At 34.5% G+C, this 19,782-nt stretch overlaps 1 protein-coding gene across 5 annotated transcripts in view; it reads left to right on the top strand.

The window, feature by feature from the left end:
• KNDC1 (kinase non-catalytic C-lobe domain containing 1) overlaps positions 1-19,782 on the top strand; it is a 55,761-nt gene that overhangs the window by 10,375 nt on the left and 25,604 nt on the right. For all 5 annotated transcript variants that reach the window (XR_014948907.1, XM_085555209.1, XM_085555208.1 and 2 more), the window contains exons 4-6: positions 10,204-10,350; positions 11,255-11,372; positions 11,752-12,767. Coding sequence is in view for 4 of the 5 variants with exons in the window: in XM_085555209.1 (XP_085411335.1) it covers positions 10,204-10,350; positions 11,255-11,372; positions 11,752-12,767 (1,281 nt within the window). In the remaining variant the exon portion in view is untranslated. The remainder of the gene's footprint in view (positions 1-10,203; positions 10,351-11,254; positions 11,373-11,751; positions 12,768-19,782) is intronic.

Below are 19,782 nucleotides of genomic sequence, written 5' to 3'. Positions count from 1 at the left end.
CATTTATAGTCTTTTAATAATATAGCTATTCAATTTCAGTTGTTCTACTGGACCTCTGTAAAAGAAATCAGTGAATTTTAAGTCTGCCTTTTTCTATGTCTGAAGCATAATGGATAATGATTCTGTTTAATAACTTCTTCCATTATTTAGAGGGTTGATAAAATGCAGTAGTTCTGAAAACTCAGTGTGCAGTAGGACTAGATTTTAAACTGGGGGGGGAAAAAAGTGATACTTGACTTGCTGTCAATGACTTGCTGCTACAGCAGGTGTGAGACATGTAGTGATCCCAGTGGTGACTGGAGTCAGAAACAGTACAGGTTGAATGCTGGCATTCTCTTTGTTGGAATGTGTCAACTGTTGACTTGAAGTTCTCTGTGGATTATAGATGGTTTAGTCAACATTCCAACAAAAACTTTTAAGTGTCTCAAGAACCTTATTTCAAATAGAAAAGCTAAAGATATTTTAAAAGAATCTCAATAGTTAAAATTCATAACTTTTATTCCTATGAAATGTGTCAGGACAGTTGAATTGTTATATACCATGTACCTATGAATATTTTATATGCATATAAATGCATGCGTTGAAATGCCAAATTAAATTTACTGATCCAGGGTATAGATAAGGACAGGCTCAGGGTATGTGTATATATTGGTCCTACTAAAGAAAACTGAGCTGATGGTTTGGTACTGCAGTATTTCTCAATAGCTGATCATTACTGAGCTAATGCTCAGGTCTCAGCTGTTGGTCCTTCTCTAAATTACAAAGCTGTCTTCTTTCCACTGAATCAAAACAGTGGAAGGTATAAAGGAAGTTTTGCCTTTGCTGCTTCTCTGGCATTAAATGTCATGATATTATTACTACTGTTCTGTTCTTTCTTCTGTTCTGTGAAGAAAAAGAAGACTTTTTGCCTGTTCTTCTGGAGGGTTTTTTTGGTTTTGTTTTTATATGATGGAGAAATAAGTCCTTTGAAACAGCTAGGGTCCTTTTTATTGAGTTCTACTTCCGTTGGTTTCATATAGGCTCCTTTGGAGGCTCATTCTGTCCAACAGCAAAAAGGCTTCTCATCAGCAAATGGTAACTTTTCTTCTCTTGTAGTCTAAATCATTCTATTTTCTGAGTGTATTTAAGGCTGTCTTTTCCTTCAGTGACAGAAATAAATTACTTTTATTTAGTTATGTGTGCCTCCACTGTGCCATAGAATAGTAAATGAAATCCTCCTGCTCTTGCTTTTATGTCATCGACCCAATTGAGGAACAGTCAGGAACTTTATACTGAATAAATATCACCTTTTAGTTGCTTTACACAAAAAGCTAACCAAAGGAAGGAAAGCGAGACCAACGGTTGAATGATTTTTGATATTTGTCTCTTTTTCTTATTTCTTGTCTTTTTAAGGGTATAGGATCTCTTAGAATGTATACTTGATGTCCCCGAAAAACCCTACGGCTTGTTGCTTAGTTCTGGAGTTGAGCTTGCGAACTTAGCACATTTCTTTCCTCACAGGCTTCTTTAACCTATTGTCTCTAAATCTGAAATGTAACTTTTCAGGCTTACTTTTATTTTCATCAGTAGAATTCTGTCTTACATGCAGAAAAATTTCTCTAGTAGAGAAATGACTGTATATAGATAACCTATTTTATGAAAATATGTAGTACTTTGTCTCTTCCTTCATTATTATTATTATAGGTGAGGGTTATTAAAGCTATCTGTTTTCCTTAAGGCTGGGGGAGATTTATTCTTTCACATAAAAGGTTTTGTTCTAATCTGCTTATTTGAGGGTTTTGTTGCTGTGAGAAAAAGATTACTCAAGTTAGCATTTTGTCTTAAAGCAATTGGTACCTATGGTAGTTTACCATTTTAGAAGCCTGATGAGCGATGCTGACTAGCTTTGCAGACTAGTTCCCTTAAAAAGCAAAAAGCTATAGAAAGAAGCATGTGTCATTTTTTCCTAGATTTATTTCAAAGGAGGATCAACTGTTGCTATACAGTAATAAATATTTTGTTAGAATCCTGATGTCTTTGGTTCATGGCTCAGTAAAGGAACTGGAGAGATTGTTCAAGTTTATTGGTCCTCAGTGCTCTTAACTGTAAGTATTCACCTTAAATTCTTTAGCTCCAAATCATGGAATAAGTATATCCCCACAGAGGATTGTGTGACTGAATTATTCAGCTCAGTAAGTTTATCAGTAAGCATTTTCTCTTATGCATAAGATAAAGAGTATACTTTTCAAAACAAGACTTCAGTGACTGCAAGTAATATTTGCTATGCAATGAAAAAGATCTTAAATGTAAGCAGTTAAGGGAAGATAAAATGAGCCTGCTCAGCATGTAAGTGCTTCCCAGGTTTCCTTGCTTCTCTGCCTACAAGGGAATAAGTTGGGTTAGTTTACTTAAGTGATAAACGAATTACCTGTGGGAAGTAACTTTCAAGTAAGGAGGTTAATGGCTGATAAAGCATAAGGAGAATTGCAATACTTGAATCATAGTTTCAAAAAGAGTTTAAAATTTTGCATTAAGAGGCTTTAAAGATAAATTTCTATAGCTTTTGCTAGCTAACCTTTGAGGTTTTTAGCACTTTTATTGCAATACTTTTCTTTGCCTTATGTTTCTACAGTCCTGCAGGAGAGTAGTCAGTTCAGGCTATTCATTTGGTAATCGCTGTGATTTTAGGAGGCTGAAAATGGAAGTGTAAGAAACATGTTCCTAATTTCTATCATCAGTCTGTAGGGATAAGAGAAATTTCATGGACGCAGGCATGTTTTAAAACTGTCAGCTAGTGTGTATGTTATTCTTTGTGTGACTTCTTTCAGCAAAATGGATGTTTACAACAGTCACTGACAGTGGCTAAAGATGACTGTCTTTACTACAGTAATTAGAGTAACAGCCTCTTACAATTGTCTTGCAGTAAAGTTGAAAAATTCATATTTATGTAAAATTCATATATGTAGCCTTGGATTGACAGTATTGCTTTTCAAATTCACTGCTGTCATAGATACTAAAAATTTAATCTGTGGGCAGCAATCAACTGTTCTGCATAGCTATATGGAAAACCAGAACAGCCATTAAAACAACAAGTTTGCAAGTATTATGAGACTGCTGTGAGCTTCTAGAAGGTTTCTTAAGTAAATTTTAAGCTTCTGCTTAAAGAAGACCTGAAAAGGACCCCAGAAGAGGCTTGTATATAGCTACCCAGGGAAGTGATTAGAAGCAAGGCAAAAGGTATATAACAATGCTTAACAAAGTATTTTTCAAATAATTAAAGGACTGCAAACTCTAGTAGGTTAAAGGTGTGTGCCAAAAATAAAAGTGTGCGGAAGTGTAATAAATTAATAAATTGAGCAACATCATTGAAGTCTATAAAAGATAGGAATGTTGCCAAGTCTTCAAGTCAGCAGATCAAGAAGATATAAAAATTTTTCAAAGAAAGCTGTAGCAGAAAAATGAAAAACTGCATGATTTTTCTAATCCATTTTTGTGTGTAGGGACCTTCAGGAGGTTCTAACACTGTGGTTCTTCATGGAAAACTGTCAAAACTTTTACTTAAATCAGTGTTAGTAGAATAGACTATTGACTCTGTTAACAAAATTAGCTGTAAAATAGATTTCTATGTCCAGATGGTAAAGCAGCCTTCATAAAGGAAGCAATTGCTTGCAGTGATATTCTGAAGTCTGAGGAGGATGCCACGGGGGAGAAGTTAGGCTTGAAATCTACAAAGTCTTTCTTAGCACCAGCCATATAGTGATTACTTGCCAGCACTCATAACTGAAAAAAGTACTTGGCAACAATGAAGTACACACAGGTGGAGTTAAAGTAAACATGAGGAAACAGTTCTTTGTTGTGCAACTGTGGAAATTCCTGTAAAGACAGAATGCAAAAAGATGCGTGGGTAAAGTTTAGAAAATTTATGGAGGAAAAAGTGTATTTCTGAACCATTACAGACAAGCTAAAAAGCAGTGAGATTAGTAATGTTCTTGGTAAGATTTCCTTAATTCAGACTTATCTAGAGTATATCACAAGAAAGCAAAGCATAATAAAAAGTAGTAAAATAGTCATGCTATGTAAGTGCACATAGATTTTGATTGGTTCACTTCTATGTAAGTTGTAGCACTGCTTTTTAGATGATTGTGTCTGCAACATCTTATTTGTGTTTTGCAATGTAAACTGACCACCTGACACTTGCCAAAGAACAAGTTAAGACTTGAAAGTGTTCACTTAGTTGTTAGGCTAATAAAAAGGCAACTGGAAACTTGGAATCCGTGCAAATTGCAAATATGAATGGATTGCTTGGGGTGAATCTGGTCTGTGGCTGCATTTTGTTGTTCAGTTTTCCGAAGAATTTTTTTGTGGAAGAACTTTTCAGGAGAAACTGAGTAGCAACTACATTTAGAAGGGATAAACTGCAAATGTCTTCTGGTTAATGCTCCCAGCACATTCTGAAGACTGTCTGTGCACTCAAAATGCCCAATGAATAAAAAGCTACTATGAAATAAAGCATCTTATAGTAAACAATTTGTTTATGCAGAAGAGTTTGATAAGAAAGTACTGAAAATAATAATTTGTCCGTTTCCCTCTTGTTTTGTTGCTGAAGGATATTACTATACACATTCCTTTTGCATAAAACACACTCCAGAGTGAGTTAGCATATTGAAAAAAATAATATATTAATATATACTGGTAATTATTAAATTATTAAATATTTATTATTATTATTATTATTAAATAATTATTGTTTTCTTCTAGTGTCAGTTTTAAGTAGCAGCTTGAATTTGTTTGTAGAAATTGCAATTTATAAGATACCAGAGCCTTCACTTATGGAACCTTTAAATGATATGAACTTTAACAGGGCAAAAAAATCTATATATTTTCTAACAATCTCAATAAAGAAGAAAAAAATGGTGCATGGTAAAATAAGGGTCAGATCACAGTGTCAAAACAGAAGTTGTCTTATTCTTTTCCTGTAATTCCAAAAATATTTTACAAGAAGTACTAATTCTATTACAGGCTTTCTTTTGCTGAGTATCTAAATTTCTGAACACATTGAAATCTCAGTACAATATGTAAATTGACATTGTTCATAATCCCAAATGCTTATGCAGTTGTTAATCAAAAGCTCTTTTGTTAGCTTTTATTCTGCATTGTTTTTCTGCATGTACAAGCTCTGGTAGAAGCTTAGTTCTTGAGCCTTGCCAAGTATTGATACAACAGAGCCTCTTTAACACTCTGTGTAGGTCTGGAATTTTTTGCTTCCTCTCCTGATCTTCTGATTTACAGATTTTTCAAACCAGAGTAGATAACTGTTCTCTGGTTTCACTTCCCGTAGTGCTACCTAGTCATAAAATGGTATGCAGCAAGCCAAATGAATTTGGATTGCAACTGATGGAAGCCTTTTTGAATATATTTTACTTACAGTATAAAATTTTAGCGCTGTCAGAAACTGTTTTCTGTCTTAGCCTGAAGATTTTAAAAGTGTTATCTTCACCTTCTCAATATTTGTTTTATTACTTTTGAGTCTAGCTATGCCTTTGTCTTGGAAAGCATTCTGGTATAATTAGAATGCATCTTTGAAGCCATTTGTATGATTGTCACCTTCAAATTTTTCTCAAACATAGAGCCCCTTTACTGAAAAGAACATATTCAGGACCTCATATCATAGGTGTGGCTTTTCTTAGGGCATCTTTTCTTTGTGTTGCTCTTTAAAGCATGTGTTATTTCCACAGTGACTGTCCCAGTAATGCATACACTGTATACACCTTACTACTTTGGATTATGTGTAGATGTACTCCTTATAAAACCAGTTCTACAGATCTGGATTTTAATGTAAATTCTCTTTCTTTGTGCTGCATTTTTTTTTTTTTTTTTCTTCCCTCCAAGCTTATAGTATAATACAGTCTTGCCATCGTGGCCTGAGTATTTGTTACAAGTCAGTTATGGTCTTTGACTTGCAAGCTGCTTTAGGAACTGTGAAGAAAGTTGGTTGCTGTTGTTTATTTGTTTTAGTGTGTCTTTTCCATTTTGGATCTTTCTTGAAATGCATGCCAGTGATTCAGCTTCTATAATGTAGCAGTTCCTATAATTCATAAGCCATTCTTCTTAGGGTTTAAAACCATTTCTTGGTTTTTGATTAATACCTCCCTTGATGCCTCTCACAAGAAACTGAGGCAAGATCTTTCCTGGCAGTGGGGAAATTTAGATTGTGAGGTTGCTTTCACTGAGAGCAGTCACTTTTTAGTGGTCATCAGATATTCTATACTTGTGAATTTACATTATTTATTGCATTTATCATCTTGCATTTCTCCCAGAAGGTGAAAACAACTTCTTATACAGTGTGGAGAGTAGAAGCAAAAGATTTGATGCATGAATGTGGGGAACACACCACCTAGTGGATGAACATAAACTCATTTTCTCATTGTTCCACTTTTCATAGAAGGCTTAAAGTTGAAATAACTGTTCTTTAACTCATGAACCTTAATGAAAGCAAATATAAAGTAGCATACTGTGATGATGTGAATAATGCCATATGTTGAAGCAACAAATCTGTTCTTTATGCTTTCTATATCCTGTAAGTCTAATATGTAAATTTCTGGACACAGATAGACTGGAAGATGAGTGTCTGGAGAGCAACTCATTGGAGAGGGATGTGGGAGTGCTGGTTGACAGCAGCAGGTTCAACATGATCTAGCAGTGTGCTCTGACAGCCAAGAGGGCAAACTGAATTTTGAGATGCATAAAACACAGCATAGCCAGCTGATCAAAAGAGGTGGTTCTCCTGCTATATTTAGTGTTAGTGCAGCCTCACCTTGAATATTGTGTGTAGTTCTGGACTCTACAACATAAAAATTCAAGTTCAGGTACTTGAATGCATTTGGAGGAGGGCAGCAAAGCTGGTGAAAGGCCTGGAAGGCGTGTCCAGTGAGGAGAGCCTCAGGGTACTTGAGTTGTCTAGTTAGAGAAAAGGAGACCAAAGGTGACCTCCTTGCTCTCTTTAACTCCCTGAGAAGGGAGATCCAGAGTGGGGGAGAAATACAGTGTTAAAATGTACCTGTGAAAATGTATTTACTAAATACGCATAGGAATAAAATAAGATGAAATAGAAAGCAGTGTGTCTATAACATTGTGTTTGTGGTGAAATAAATAAGGGTAAAATAGGTTCTTCATTTTTCCATGTAAGAGGTCCCTCAAAATATTTAGCATCACTTTTTGAAACCAGTAGAAGCAGAATATGTTGAAATTCTATAAATCTATCTGACCTCATGCAAAGAATTAAAAATTTCTAAACTTGAATATTTGGAGATTGTGGAGACCAGGGAATGCAAGTTTTCACTGTGAACAGAGATTAGTTGGAAAGAGCGAGATAAGGTAATATATCACTCTGCCCTTCCTTTTTTTTATGTCCTGTCATATCCACATTCATAATCAAATGGATGATGAAATATTTTTAGAAGATGGATTTTCATGTTTGCTCAGAGTAGTTTTTCCTCATTTCTGTCCTGCTTTTGTAGCTGACATTTGAATTTTATTGTAATGAGATTATATTCCTTACCTAGAGAAGCCTAGATAATCTTACATAGCCTTAAGCAATATCAATTTAGAATAGGCACTACATTTTGTACATGAGGAATCGTACACATTTTTTGGAGACCTAAATGTACAAGTAATGTCTAAATGATAAAATTGTCATGAGAGTTGTGTCTACACACATGTTCAAAATTCCACAACTGAGCAAAAAGAGGAGGAGGGAGGAAGAAGAATCTATTCCATCCATGTTATAGTTCCCCCAGGTTTCCACAAGTAATCTGCCTGTTAAATGCCAACAAAAGAAGAAATGTTTCAGGTAAGCTCACAATTTGAGGTAAACTATTTGTAATTCTTACTTCAGGGCTACAGGTATAGCCTCTTGATGTGGTTTGTTAAAGACATGCCAAGCATAACAAAATAGTCTGTTCCTTGAGGCTTAGTTGCTGTGTTCTTTTTTGTTCTTTTTCTTTTACCCTACGAATGAATAAGTAGATTTCTTTTTACTTCCTGCTGTTGCGTTTGTAAACCTTAACACCTGTATAAAATACAACACTATGATGAATAAATAGAAGTGCAGGGTTCATCATTGGAGTACATATACGAGGTGTTGTTACTTTTGCTGCACAATCAAAAATCACATTAGTGGTATATTGTCTTAAAGTGTCGTTAGTGAAGCTTTAATAACAATTGCATAGCAATGTTAGTCTGAAAGCAAATTTCCCAAATAAAGATTTTTCTACTCTTTGCTGAGGTTAGGAGTAGAACAGAGTTGTTTAAATTGGTTATTCTGTTCAGCCGTACCTTCTGAGTCCAAGTGTGTTCACATACAGAATTACTTCACCTGGTATTCTGAGTTTCTGGATATACTGCCTATATTTGAATGTTAAATTTCAATAATTTGTACATTACAGTTTCTTTTCATCATTTTTTAGAAGATTTACTAATTTCTTCTTTTAATAGTCAATTGTTGCAGGTCATATCAAATGATGTCATTGATGTCATCTTGCTGTAGGTCATACCAAGTACACTGAATAACTCATGTCCAGTATCTAAATTCCCACAGTATAGTTATGTTTGTACAAAGTTATTTAGAGTTGCTTTAAATTCTGTTTCTTTGTTCTTCTTATTGATTTTTTCCCCCCATGAATTATATGTAGAGTTTTGTGTTATGCATTCCATTAATAAGTGATCTAACAAGATGACTTATCTCACAGAAACAGTGCTTAATGTCAAAAGCAGTAAATTCCACACTACTTTTTCATTGCTCAAAGCCTTATGAAGCAGTCTGGGGAAAAAAGTTATAGAACTATCTTTATACATGTTCAGGAATCGTAGAAGGAGTTGTAGTTAAGTTTCTTCTGCACACTGGAAGTTACTGAAGCATAATTCTCGATATTTTTTTCAGTAGTTACTGGCATTCTGTTTAAGGTGGACATTAGAAAGGTGTTAATTTATAGTGACTTAGTTTTACAGCAAGTTAAATTATGCAAACTGTAAGATCATCATCCTCTGAATATTTATTTCTGAGAAATATATTCTTTTTCTGACTGTGTTAGTCTGGATTAGAGGTTGTTTTTCTGCAATTAAAATGTGTGTAGGTGGGGGTAGGGATAACTTCTGGAACTATGAAGAAAAAGTTGTCTTCCTGTTAGTGGTTTATGTGCTTAGGCTTTGTAGTTCCATGTCCTTCTGCTACTACAGACTGTTTTGATCTTGCAACAGGAATTAGACGGTCTCTCCAGAACTTAGAGATGCTAACATGCTTTAATGATCAGTTGTGGAGGGGTCAAGGCATTTTTTATCTTAACCATCCTTTTACAGGCAGTTTCTTAAGCTCCAAACTGTTCATTCTATTCATGTACTCATTTGAAAACCAGGGAAAAATGTGCTCAGTAAATTTGAGTTTGGCTGTACTACATCTACATTTGAATGTATTTTTTTGCAAATTTTTACTCTAAATTTTGATTAAAATTTTATTGAATTGCATCCACTGAATGGAACATACAATTAAAATACAAGCCACTGTGGATAAATTGCCACTACTACTAAAACAGATCTGAAATGGTTGCTTTTTAAGAAAAAGAAAAAGTGCAAACCTGTGTTGTCTGGAAAAAAAAAATTCAATTAGCACTGAATGTGAGAGCATCATTTCATTTGCATTAATTGCAAAGTTGTGGGCTTATCAGAAAGAGAGTATGCAGATATGGAGTAATTCTTAGAATTTCAGAGTCAAGGAAATGGTATTATGCCATACTGTTTCTGCTCATTTTCTTTAACCCTGGTGGTAAGTTTAATTTGTCAAATATTTTTACTGTTAAATGTCACTTCAATTGTTCAGCATGTTTCTAACTTAAATACTACTTACAGGCACACACAGCTGGGCTTTATGTTTAAAAGTAACTAATGAACATTTCTAATACTGGTTACTAGTGAGAAAAAATAACGGTCCTAGCAGGACCAGGGGGTTATTTCTTTTTGTCTGTAATGCGCACATTCCACAAAGCAGGACTGAAGCCCTGTTTACTTCATCTTGTTCTGTTTAAATTCAACCAACCAGCAAACTGTTACCTGATTAGCTATAAATGCAAATAATGTAAGATATATCCCTTATGTTCTAAAGCTTTTTTGGCAAGAGAATTGGTAATATATTCAATGTCTTTTTTTTTTTTTTTTTTTTAAAACTTGACACAGGCACACATCTACTCTTTGGGTGCAACGTTGAAAGCAGCTATTGAGTATATTGTAGAACCAGAGACAGAATCAGAATTTGGGCAAGATCTGCATACTCTCTTGGAACAGATGCAGGAGGAGAATCCTGAAAATAGGCCAGATATTGAGGTAAAAAAAAAAAATCTCCATAATTTTCCATTTAAAAAAAATATCAGAAATGCATATGCATGTGTGGTTATTAAAAGATATGCTATTTATATGTAGTATGTTTCATCTTTACTGGAATTCTGAAGTTATTCCAGACTCATCAGAATTGCTTCTCTTTTCCTAATGTAGTAAAAATACAATTTTGATATCACCCCAAGTAAACGAGTTGGGGTGATTCCGTTTTTAAGAAAATTGGATGTAACACTTGTGGATCCAAACCTGTTTGTCCAGACTGTTACTGTTATGGAGCTTGCTTGATCAGGTCCTGTACTTCTATTCATATACCATAGATCATGTCACAAAAGGGATTGTGTAGCAATTGGTCTGTAATTGGTGAAAACTATTGCTGACTGTTCACATTATCAAAAAAATGGTGTGAACCATGGCTGGCCTAGAGTAGTATATAAACATTGTTTTTTAATAATCTGTACTTTTCCCTTTCTTTTCCACTGGACTATTTGTTGAGCAGAAGGGTGTAGTGGTAGCTATACTGAGGACAATCATACTGCTTGATTCAAGTGAATACTTAAAAAAATAATCCATGCTAGCTTTCTACATTTGTAGTACATTATTCATGCAGGATGACATTTAAGATGATTAATTTTTATCAGTTGTTCATTGTGTTCTAACTGTAGGCTAGCGCTTGAACTGTATTAAATAATCTCATGATAGCCTGTGGTAAAAATGATAAATGAATTCAACTACATAATAGAAATGTAGAGTATAATGAACTGTGCAAGAAAGACCTCTCCAGAGTAACGTCTTATAATTTCAGGTCTACTGTGCAAGTTAACATGATTCACTTTACTCAAAATTCACATATCTATTCATTATTAAATAAGTATTTAACACTAATTTTCTCCAGAGTATTTTGTCATTATGTGAGGAAAAACTGAAGATTGCTTCATCAAGTAGTATTTGTCGAAGCCTGTCTGCTGTTGGAAGAAGGGTTCTTTCAATTGAATCATTTGGTGCTTCTCAAGGTAAGATTAAAATATACTTACGTTACAATCTATAATTGTAGATTATCTAAAGATTTCTAGAATACTGTATATGCTTTCCTGTTCTGGGTTCCTTTTTGGATGTTGAATTTATAAATATTTATGAATTGGAGGTGGGGAGCAGAGGACAAAACTCTTAACGATATAATAACTAAATTTATCCAAAACGTATCTTACCTTATTTTGACTCTATACATAGTGTTACGAGTGACTTGTCCTGAAATCATTACATTTTCTTAACATAAGTTTTGTAACTTAAGATGCTTTTTCAGCTACCACAGTTAAGTAGTATAAAGATTTATTAGGAAAGATTAGAAGACTTAAATGCACATTTAATATAAGCATCTGTTTTTGCATCTAGATGCCTGTGATAACATGTGGAAAGGAAGAGTGTTTCAGAAAAGTTTGGGATCTAAGTTATACTCAAATGAGATACACAACATAGGTGATTCGCCTGCAGCAGAAGATGTGGCAGCTACTTGTCATAAGGACTCTTCTGTAGTTCCTGTGGTGACTGGCAGAGAAAGTAGCTTAAAGGAAAAGCAAATTGATCTGGATAATGAGAAAACTCAACATTCTCTACTCACAACTGAAGAGAAAAAGAGCAAAGAGGACAAACACGTAGAATATACTAATGGTTTTGCTAGTGTTGCTTTGGATATAAAATCATGTGATAATGACCTGGAGAGAGATGGCGTTTTTAAGAAGGGTTCTTTGAGAAAAATTAAAACTTTTCCAAAGCTACCACTTGAACCTACAGATACAAATCACTTTTTTACATCTGTAACCAACAGTGGACCACTAGCTAAAAAAAATCACTTGCTTATGCATGAGTCACTACCTCTAGACAATAATAATGAGGTTGGTTTTTCGAAGGGAAATCTTAATTCACTTGCTGTTAATATTCCAACAAAAACAGAACCAAAGCATCACCAGGTTACTGATCTTCATTTAGAAGCATCTTGTGTGCGTACACAAGTGTCTGGCATGAATCTAGAAGAACACATATCACTTATTAGTGGTAAAAAGATAGGTTTTATTTCATCTGATCTTAAAGAAGATTGTTCTGATGCTACCTCTGAAGTGTCCAATACAGCTGGTATGCTAAAAAGCCCAAATCTATCGATTACTGGAGCAAAAAAGCTAGACAATTGCATGGCATTGGAAGACTGTACTGAAACTTCTCAAGGGTCAAATGACAATTCCTTATCGCACTTTAACAAGATGACTTCAGTGTTAACAACAAAACCGAGTGGGAGCAGATATGGATCAAACCTAATTAGGTCTTCAGAATTAAGCAGCGGTGCATTGAGCGCAAACAATAATGAAGATAATCTGTGTGGAGGCAGAGGGTCAGAAATCAGAAGTAATGAGCAGGTAGTAAAAATAAAGTCTTCATTGTATAGTTGCTGTGGTCACTTATGTGGAGAGGAAATGACTTAAATGTGTTTGCTTTTCATCCCTCTCTCCGTTCCTTCTTTAGCATCCTGAAAAATCAAATTAGTCTGCACACTTTAAGAGTTTAATTGGAAATGTGGTGATGCTTTTTTCTCTTTAAAAGTAATGTGCTGCAGCAAAATTACAAAATCAACTTTCATTTTAATTTATTTTTTTTTTTTTTTACAAATGGTACTGGAGTATGCTTCATAGCATGATTCATAGCTAATTACATATGTTAGAAAGCATTACCGAAGCACGTGTAAATTTTTAATCCTTTTATGTTACTGTCAGTCCATAAAGTTCACTACCTTGCAGTTGACCTCCCATATGCTTATGGAAATTGTGGTTTCTGGCTGTAAACTTGACCTCACTGAAATCAATGGCAATATCCTATCTGCTTCAGGAGGGGAGAAGACTCCACTTTTTAAATCCACGTGTATGTTTAGGCTTTTGGAAATTGTACATATACTGTATTCTGTGCTCTTAAATGACAGCATTTGGTGTGTTATGTGTATTTCATGATAGAATTCAAGTGTGCACAATATGATAGGTTTGTTGTCTCAAGCATTTTGTTTCTCTCTATATATAGCGAAATATGAAGAGGGAAAGCTGATATTAATCTGCTACAATTTGTTGATAGACCATGCAGCGTTGTCACTTGTCTCTTCAAGTTATAGATTCTCAGGGTGGACAAGTTTGGTCTCTGACTTTACAGTTTTCTCTTGTGTAATACTCAAAGAGATAAAGCTAGTCCTTGTGATTGAGAGAGTTGCTTACTAAGAATGCAGGATGGCTGAATCTTCTCCAGCCTCACTTTGACTTGGGAAAAAATGAGCAGCACAAACTTTACTCCATTTACAGAATGTCTCATTTTCGTTCTCCATCTCTAATAGCCAGTCTTTCCACCATCCCGTGTATTTGGAGTTATTTTCAGTTTGTATTAGTTCTTCTTTTCACATTGCCTGGACACCTCAACTGGAACAGTAACCTAGAATATCAATTGTGTAAACAGCCTTTAGTCCATGAGAACTTTAAAACAAAAACAAACAAACAAACAAAAAAAAACCACTGACTTTGTTCTGACTTTTCCTGTTTCCTCCATCTTATTCCTTCAGTAATTTGTACTTACTAAGTTTTCAGTGCAGGAAGATACTAAATGTGAATAAGAAACACATGGCAAGGTTTTGCTCTTGGAGGGTGTTACTCATTACATGCATATTGACTCCTTCAGTTAGTTTTAAATTCCACAAGATTTTTTTTCAGACTATAGGGAAAGTTTCATTTGTTAAAAACCTATCCCCCTCCTTTTTTTTTTCTTGTCTGAGCTGTGCATGCCCATGTAATCAGGAGTACAAAAGAATAATCAGATCTATAATCACTCCATATTCTTCTGCTTTTACTGTCATTTGTTCCTATGGCCACACATAAGCCTTCTTTATTTTGCAGATAGTTGTATATTTAACAAGGAGTGAAGCAATTGCAGTCAGGTTAGTTTTGTCTAAGGAATAAAGGTACCATTCTTCAGTTGCTTTCCTTCAGCCCCTTAACTAGAGAGGTAGGAGGTGCCATCTCTTAAGAAAATAAATTGACTGCATTTACAAGAGTTCTTTAGAGGGGAACAAATCTGTTGAAATAAGATATATATTCTGTCCTTACTGGATTATTAGTACAATAACTTAAGTCTGTTTGGGTACATGGAAGATACTTTCGAGAAAATAATCTTCCTCAGAGTTACGCTTTCCCAGACTTCTTCCAGAATCTAAAAGCTGAAACAATGTCCTGTTTTCTTTTCCTGCAGCAGTGGTTGGGTTTAAACTAAAGTATGTTTTCAGGTTTGTCTGCCCTTCTGAAATCCTCTTCTTCATAAATTTCATCATCAATGAATATTCTTTCCATCTGAGCAGAATTTCATTCTTCAAAATAAGTAGGCTTTTATTAGGTGAGGTTATCTTGCTCCCATTGAACTTGCAGGACAGTCATGTGAATTAGCAAACTCAGGTAAGATCTGTATTAGTACACATAATCTGAAATTAAGTCAACAGAGTGGCAGTTGCTTTCTGTAAGCTAACAGGTTTTATAGACTCATAGTTTGTATCTCTTTTTTCTTTCTTTTTTTCTTTGGTCATAAACTCCAACAAACATTCATGTTCTACCACTCTTCAGAGCTTCTTAAATTTGTATGCTGGTCTGAAGTAATCAGAGAGGTTTATCTTGAACTGCTGGAGGAATGAAAAGCGCTTTTAGATGTGTCAATGAATATGAGCACTACCTAGGCTTCTTGCAAATTAATGGAACCTAAAGTAACGTGTGTAGCAAGGTAATCTGTTTTCTTAACGTCGTACTGGAGGAAGGTAATTCATTTTCAGTAGCTATTGATATCTAAGGAGAATTCTATGTTGTCTTATGTAAGGCTTTGGTTTATTTTGCTTTATTTGTTTTAAATGTTTCAGCTTTTTTTTTTTTTTTTTTTTTGGTCTCTTCTAAGACTTTTTTTTTTTTCCTCAGACTTCTAAAATGCTTGCCTCTGTCTTTCTTCCTGACAACTGCAAAAATAAAATCATGCTGTGCTATCTGTTATGTGAAGGAGTTGCACCTGATTTATCTGTACATTTTCAAGTTCCCTTTCATTTCTTATTGCCAGAATTCTACAGAATACAAAAAAAAACCCAAACCCTTAACTCTGAGGGTTTGTTCCTTTGCTTCAAAACACAAAAAGCGTGAAGCCCCAGTAATGAAATTTTATCTTCTGGGATAAATGGACAATGCTTCAGAAGATTTACAGTGCTGCTCTTTCACTAGTTTTCTATAACAGATAAGCATACTTATGGCTTTTAGGAGAGTACCTCTAGAATGTCTTCATATACTTCTTGTTCTTTAGAGAGTGTGCAATATCAGTTCCATCTGGCTGAAGATGAACCTTGTCTACTCTGGAGAACAGACAGGTTTTTTTTCTTACCTGTCACTAATACTTCTCCAGTGGACAATATTTTTCTAATATCCTAAAACTGCTTTTTAATGTTGTGTGCTTTAATGCTAGTAGGCATTACTAAAAAATGCTTGCTTTTGTCTGGCTTCTGCAATGTATCTTGTGAGGGTTTTCTCAGAGGTTTTTATAGTCTTGCATGCCATAAATAAATATTTTTCACTTCAAGTTTGAGTGGGGATCTCTTATTTCTCTAACCAATTTCATTCCAATCAGGTGTATATCATCTCTAACACATTTAAATGTTTCCGTGTGATTCAAGTTCTGTGGCCTTCATGTGAACAGAATTAACAGAAATCTGGCATCTATGTCTTTGTTTTCTGTTAGTCATTCATATCTAGTCAAGCATGATAGAAAGTGAAATGTAGAGAATGACACTTGAACACTGGAGAAATACCACTTGAAGAACGAAAATGTTTATTCCCAGATGGTACTTACTAAGTAAAGAATAATGGAACTTCATTTGATTTGGCTGTTAAAAATATGGTAGTGTTATGTTCACAGAATATAGTATATTGGCATCATTTTTACAAAGAGTTTGGACAGTTCTGGTATTAACAGTTAATGAAATAATAGACTTACTAAGTGATCCTTACAACACCAATGGAAAGCATCGTTTTCTTAGCAAGTAGCATTTACAATACAGTCTTTATGGCATACAGTAAAATGCCTTCAGTATGTAGTTATAGGCAGTAATCAGTCATGGTTTTTTACATACTGTCAAGGATTTTTGTTCTGTGGAAAAACACTTTCTTGCTTTAAAAATGGGTATGTAATTCTTTACATGAAAAGGTGCTTTTTAAAACATGAAGAAAAAAATTGAAAGAGGCACTGAATTTTCATGTTTGCTCTCTGGCTCAGTATTAATGGCAGTGATCTAGAATAAAAGTTTTAATCAATATTAAAATAGTGACTTAACTGACTTGAGGCCTTACATGTGTCGAAGGGTTGTTTTGATCTTGTATTGCTAAAATACTTGCTATAAACTGTTTGATCAGGAATTTTAAGTGTTTTCCATCATTACAGAATTTTTCATGGTTAGTTGAGGTTTTGTATTTCTTTTCTAATGTTGTAGGAAAGAACAATAGCTACAATCAGCAATTTTAAAAACAAATAAAAAACCCTGAGATGTATGTCTATGTGAGAAAAATTTCCACTTAGATGTTTACCAAATGTAAGCATGTTCAGCAGAACATGTCTGTGCATCGAGTAAAATACCTGCCTTGGTGCTTAAGTAACCTAGGTTGAGATTAGTATTATTTTTTTAATTAGAAAAATATTTTTAACCAGTTCTTTTATTCTTCATCACAACTGTAAATGTGTGATGAAGCATGTATTATCATGTACATTTACTATAATTGGATAACCCCCACAAAATGTTAGGGCAACTCCCCAGCAGGTCTCTGAGGGTCTTGAGATGAAGTCCTCCAACTTCCTCTCTTTCTAGTTGGGGTAGGGTAAGCATTTGGAATAACTATGGACATTAGAAACAGAGCTTTCTCAGGTATCTTTTTCCAGGAATGAATTGGTGTGGTCAAGAATGTGAGGAGGACATGAATTACAGTAAGGGACCATCTTAATGCAGTCTGTTATTATCATCTCTATGTAAGTACAGGAGATAAACTACAAGTGTTAATACTTGAAGTTTAATCTTTAGGATGCTTGTCAGAGAGGAACAATGAAGGTATACATTTCAATAGCATTCACCAATCTGTAACCAGACTATATCTTTTTTGTTTTTTTTTTTCATGTATCAGGTTAATTACTGTCTTGTGAATGGCACTGATTCTCACTTCTGCTAAGATTTGTTTTTCCTGCATCATTTTTTCTTCTGAAACAGGATTTCAGTTTTTGGTACCTTTTCATCCCATTTTGTTATCAATCATTGACACTTTGTCTTATAATCTTCTGCTGCTGGTCTTAGAGTTTATTATTGCTTTCTTGCTTTGCTTAAATATCTGTCATTTCTTTCTTCCTCTGGAGAGCTTGGATATTACAAAGCTGATGAGAAATACCTTTCAGTTTCCTGCTTTACAGCTAACTTCAATCTCTAGTTTAGTGAGAGATTCTTCTTTCCCTTGCTAGCTATTCATCACCTCCTCCTGAAGTGAGAGGTGATTTGTATACAGAATGTAGGAAGCCCATCTCTCTGCTGCAGCTTTTAGAGCCTCTAGGGACATAAACTTCAAGAGGAGGGATTCTCTTAGAGGGAAATGTGGCAATGGTATATACTTACTACAGAAATATTCCTATGTCCTGAGGTGTTCTATTCAATCTGTGGTATTTCTCTTTATTTCCCTTTACTTGTGTCAACTCTCTAGGATGAATTTGAAGCTTCAGCTCCATTTTTTAATTGTACAGTGTCTGCAAGTAAATGCACTTCTGAGGCACTTGAGAACCAGTAAGCTATGGAGGGGGAGCTCAGCAGTGCTCAGGGATGGTAATAAGTCAATAGCGCGAAGATCTGTTTCAAACGTTCTTTAGATTAATTCATTCTTTTTACTTTCTGACCTCCTCCTCCCTGCTGCATAATTGATGTCTCTTTATTACAGTTATTTCTAGATATAACGAAAAAAATGTATTTGTGAAATAATATTTAACTCAGAGGTGCTGTTAATAACAAAACTTGAGCAGGTTACCTGGCTTCAAATCTGTTTGTTCTGAAGTTACCAATTCTTTGTAACATGCCACGATGGGGAACAGAATAATTTAGTTCTTAAAAAAAAAAAAAAAAAAAAAAGCAACAACAAAAAAAAAAAAAGAAAAACCTGAGTTTAATGGCACATCTTAAGAAATATTAGTAACTTATCTGTTTCAACTTTAAGGAATATTTAAACAGTATGAGACCAAAGTATGACATTTATTTTGAACTATCTTCTGGTTAGTATTGAGTTATCAACAAATTTTCAGCTACAAAAATTAACATGGTTCTTTTTCTCTTCTTCGTAGATTGCAGGGAAGTTATTTGTTGATTGATTAAAGATGATGCAGTAGTCTATTCACTACCTTTCTTATGATAAGACTGAATAGTGCTTCATGAAGGCAGTTCCATATCGAAGGCCATGAAAAATAAATCACAGCAAATGACAGTGCAGAAACAGATGTGTCAAAAATAATGTACTGTTGTGCATAAGACAGATTTTGTGAGCATTGATTGAGATACAGAGATGTTCATAAAACAATAGCAAATTGATCCTGAGATTTTAGTTTTTATTTCTAATTCATGTGTCCCAGTTATTTATTTTTCCAGATTAAATCTTGAATTGATGTCAGTAGTTTTTCTGGCCTGAAGTTTATATTTAGATATAGATAACTGTCTTAGAGGCTACACATGCAACAGAAAATATGCCATATTGTTTTGAAATAGTGAGTGAGTCTGCTCTAATCCAGAGGTTTCTGCCTGTGGTGAGTTGTTTTTTAATGTTCCTTTGATAGATAAATAGAGATTGTTATGTTTAGCTATTGTAAAGTAAGGTTGATGATCTCTACTATTAGCGCAGCATGGTCTGGAAGATATCTGTGTAGTAATGTCATGTCAAGTTCTTCTATTAAAAAAAAAAATACACAAAAAGTAGAAAATCAGGGAATGTAAAATGTGGATTCTCTGAGAAACAGTTAGTGTATGTGGGACAGTATCTTTGTCACATTAAAGTGTTTTTCAGATGTCAAAAGCTAAATTGATAAAGATGGGAAAAAAAAAAAAAAAGTCATTGCTAATTGAACATCCAGTAATTATAAACCAACTAATGTGCTTTGCCTTCAAATTAACCTGTTGTTAATTCTGTCAATATCGTTAACATCTTTCACAGAGGAACAGAAAATATTGATGGAATATTTAAGGTAAGGCTTGTAATGTAGCTGTTAGGGTAAATCAGGATTTGAATGTGGGTAGGTTTTGGTTGTGGTAGTCATTCAGGTTTTTGTTTTTAAGTCTAGGTAACATCCCTGTGTCATTTTTGACATTCTGAA

The sequence above is a fragment of the Coturnix japonica genome, chromosome 8, assembly GCF_054131305.1.
Source record: "Coturnix japonica strain WE chromosome 8, WE-NBRP24, whole genome shotgun sequence".
Taxonomy (NCBI): domain Eukaryota; kingdom Metazoa; phylum Chordata; class Aves; order Galliformes; family Phasianidae; genus Coturnix; species Coturnix japonica.
Note: the sequence above shows the minus strand (reverse complement) of the source record. Positions and strands in the feature narration are given on the sequence as shown.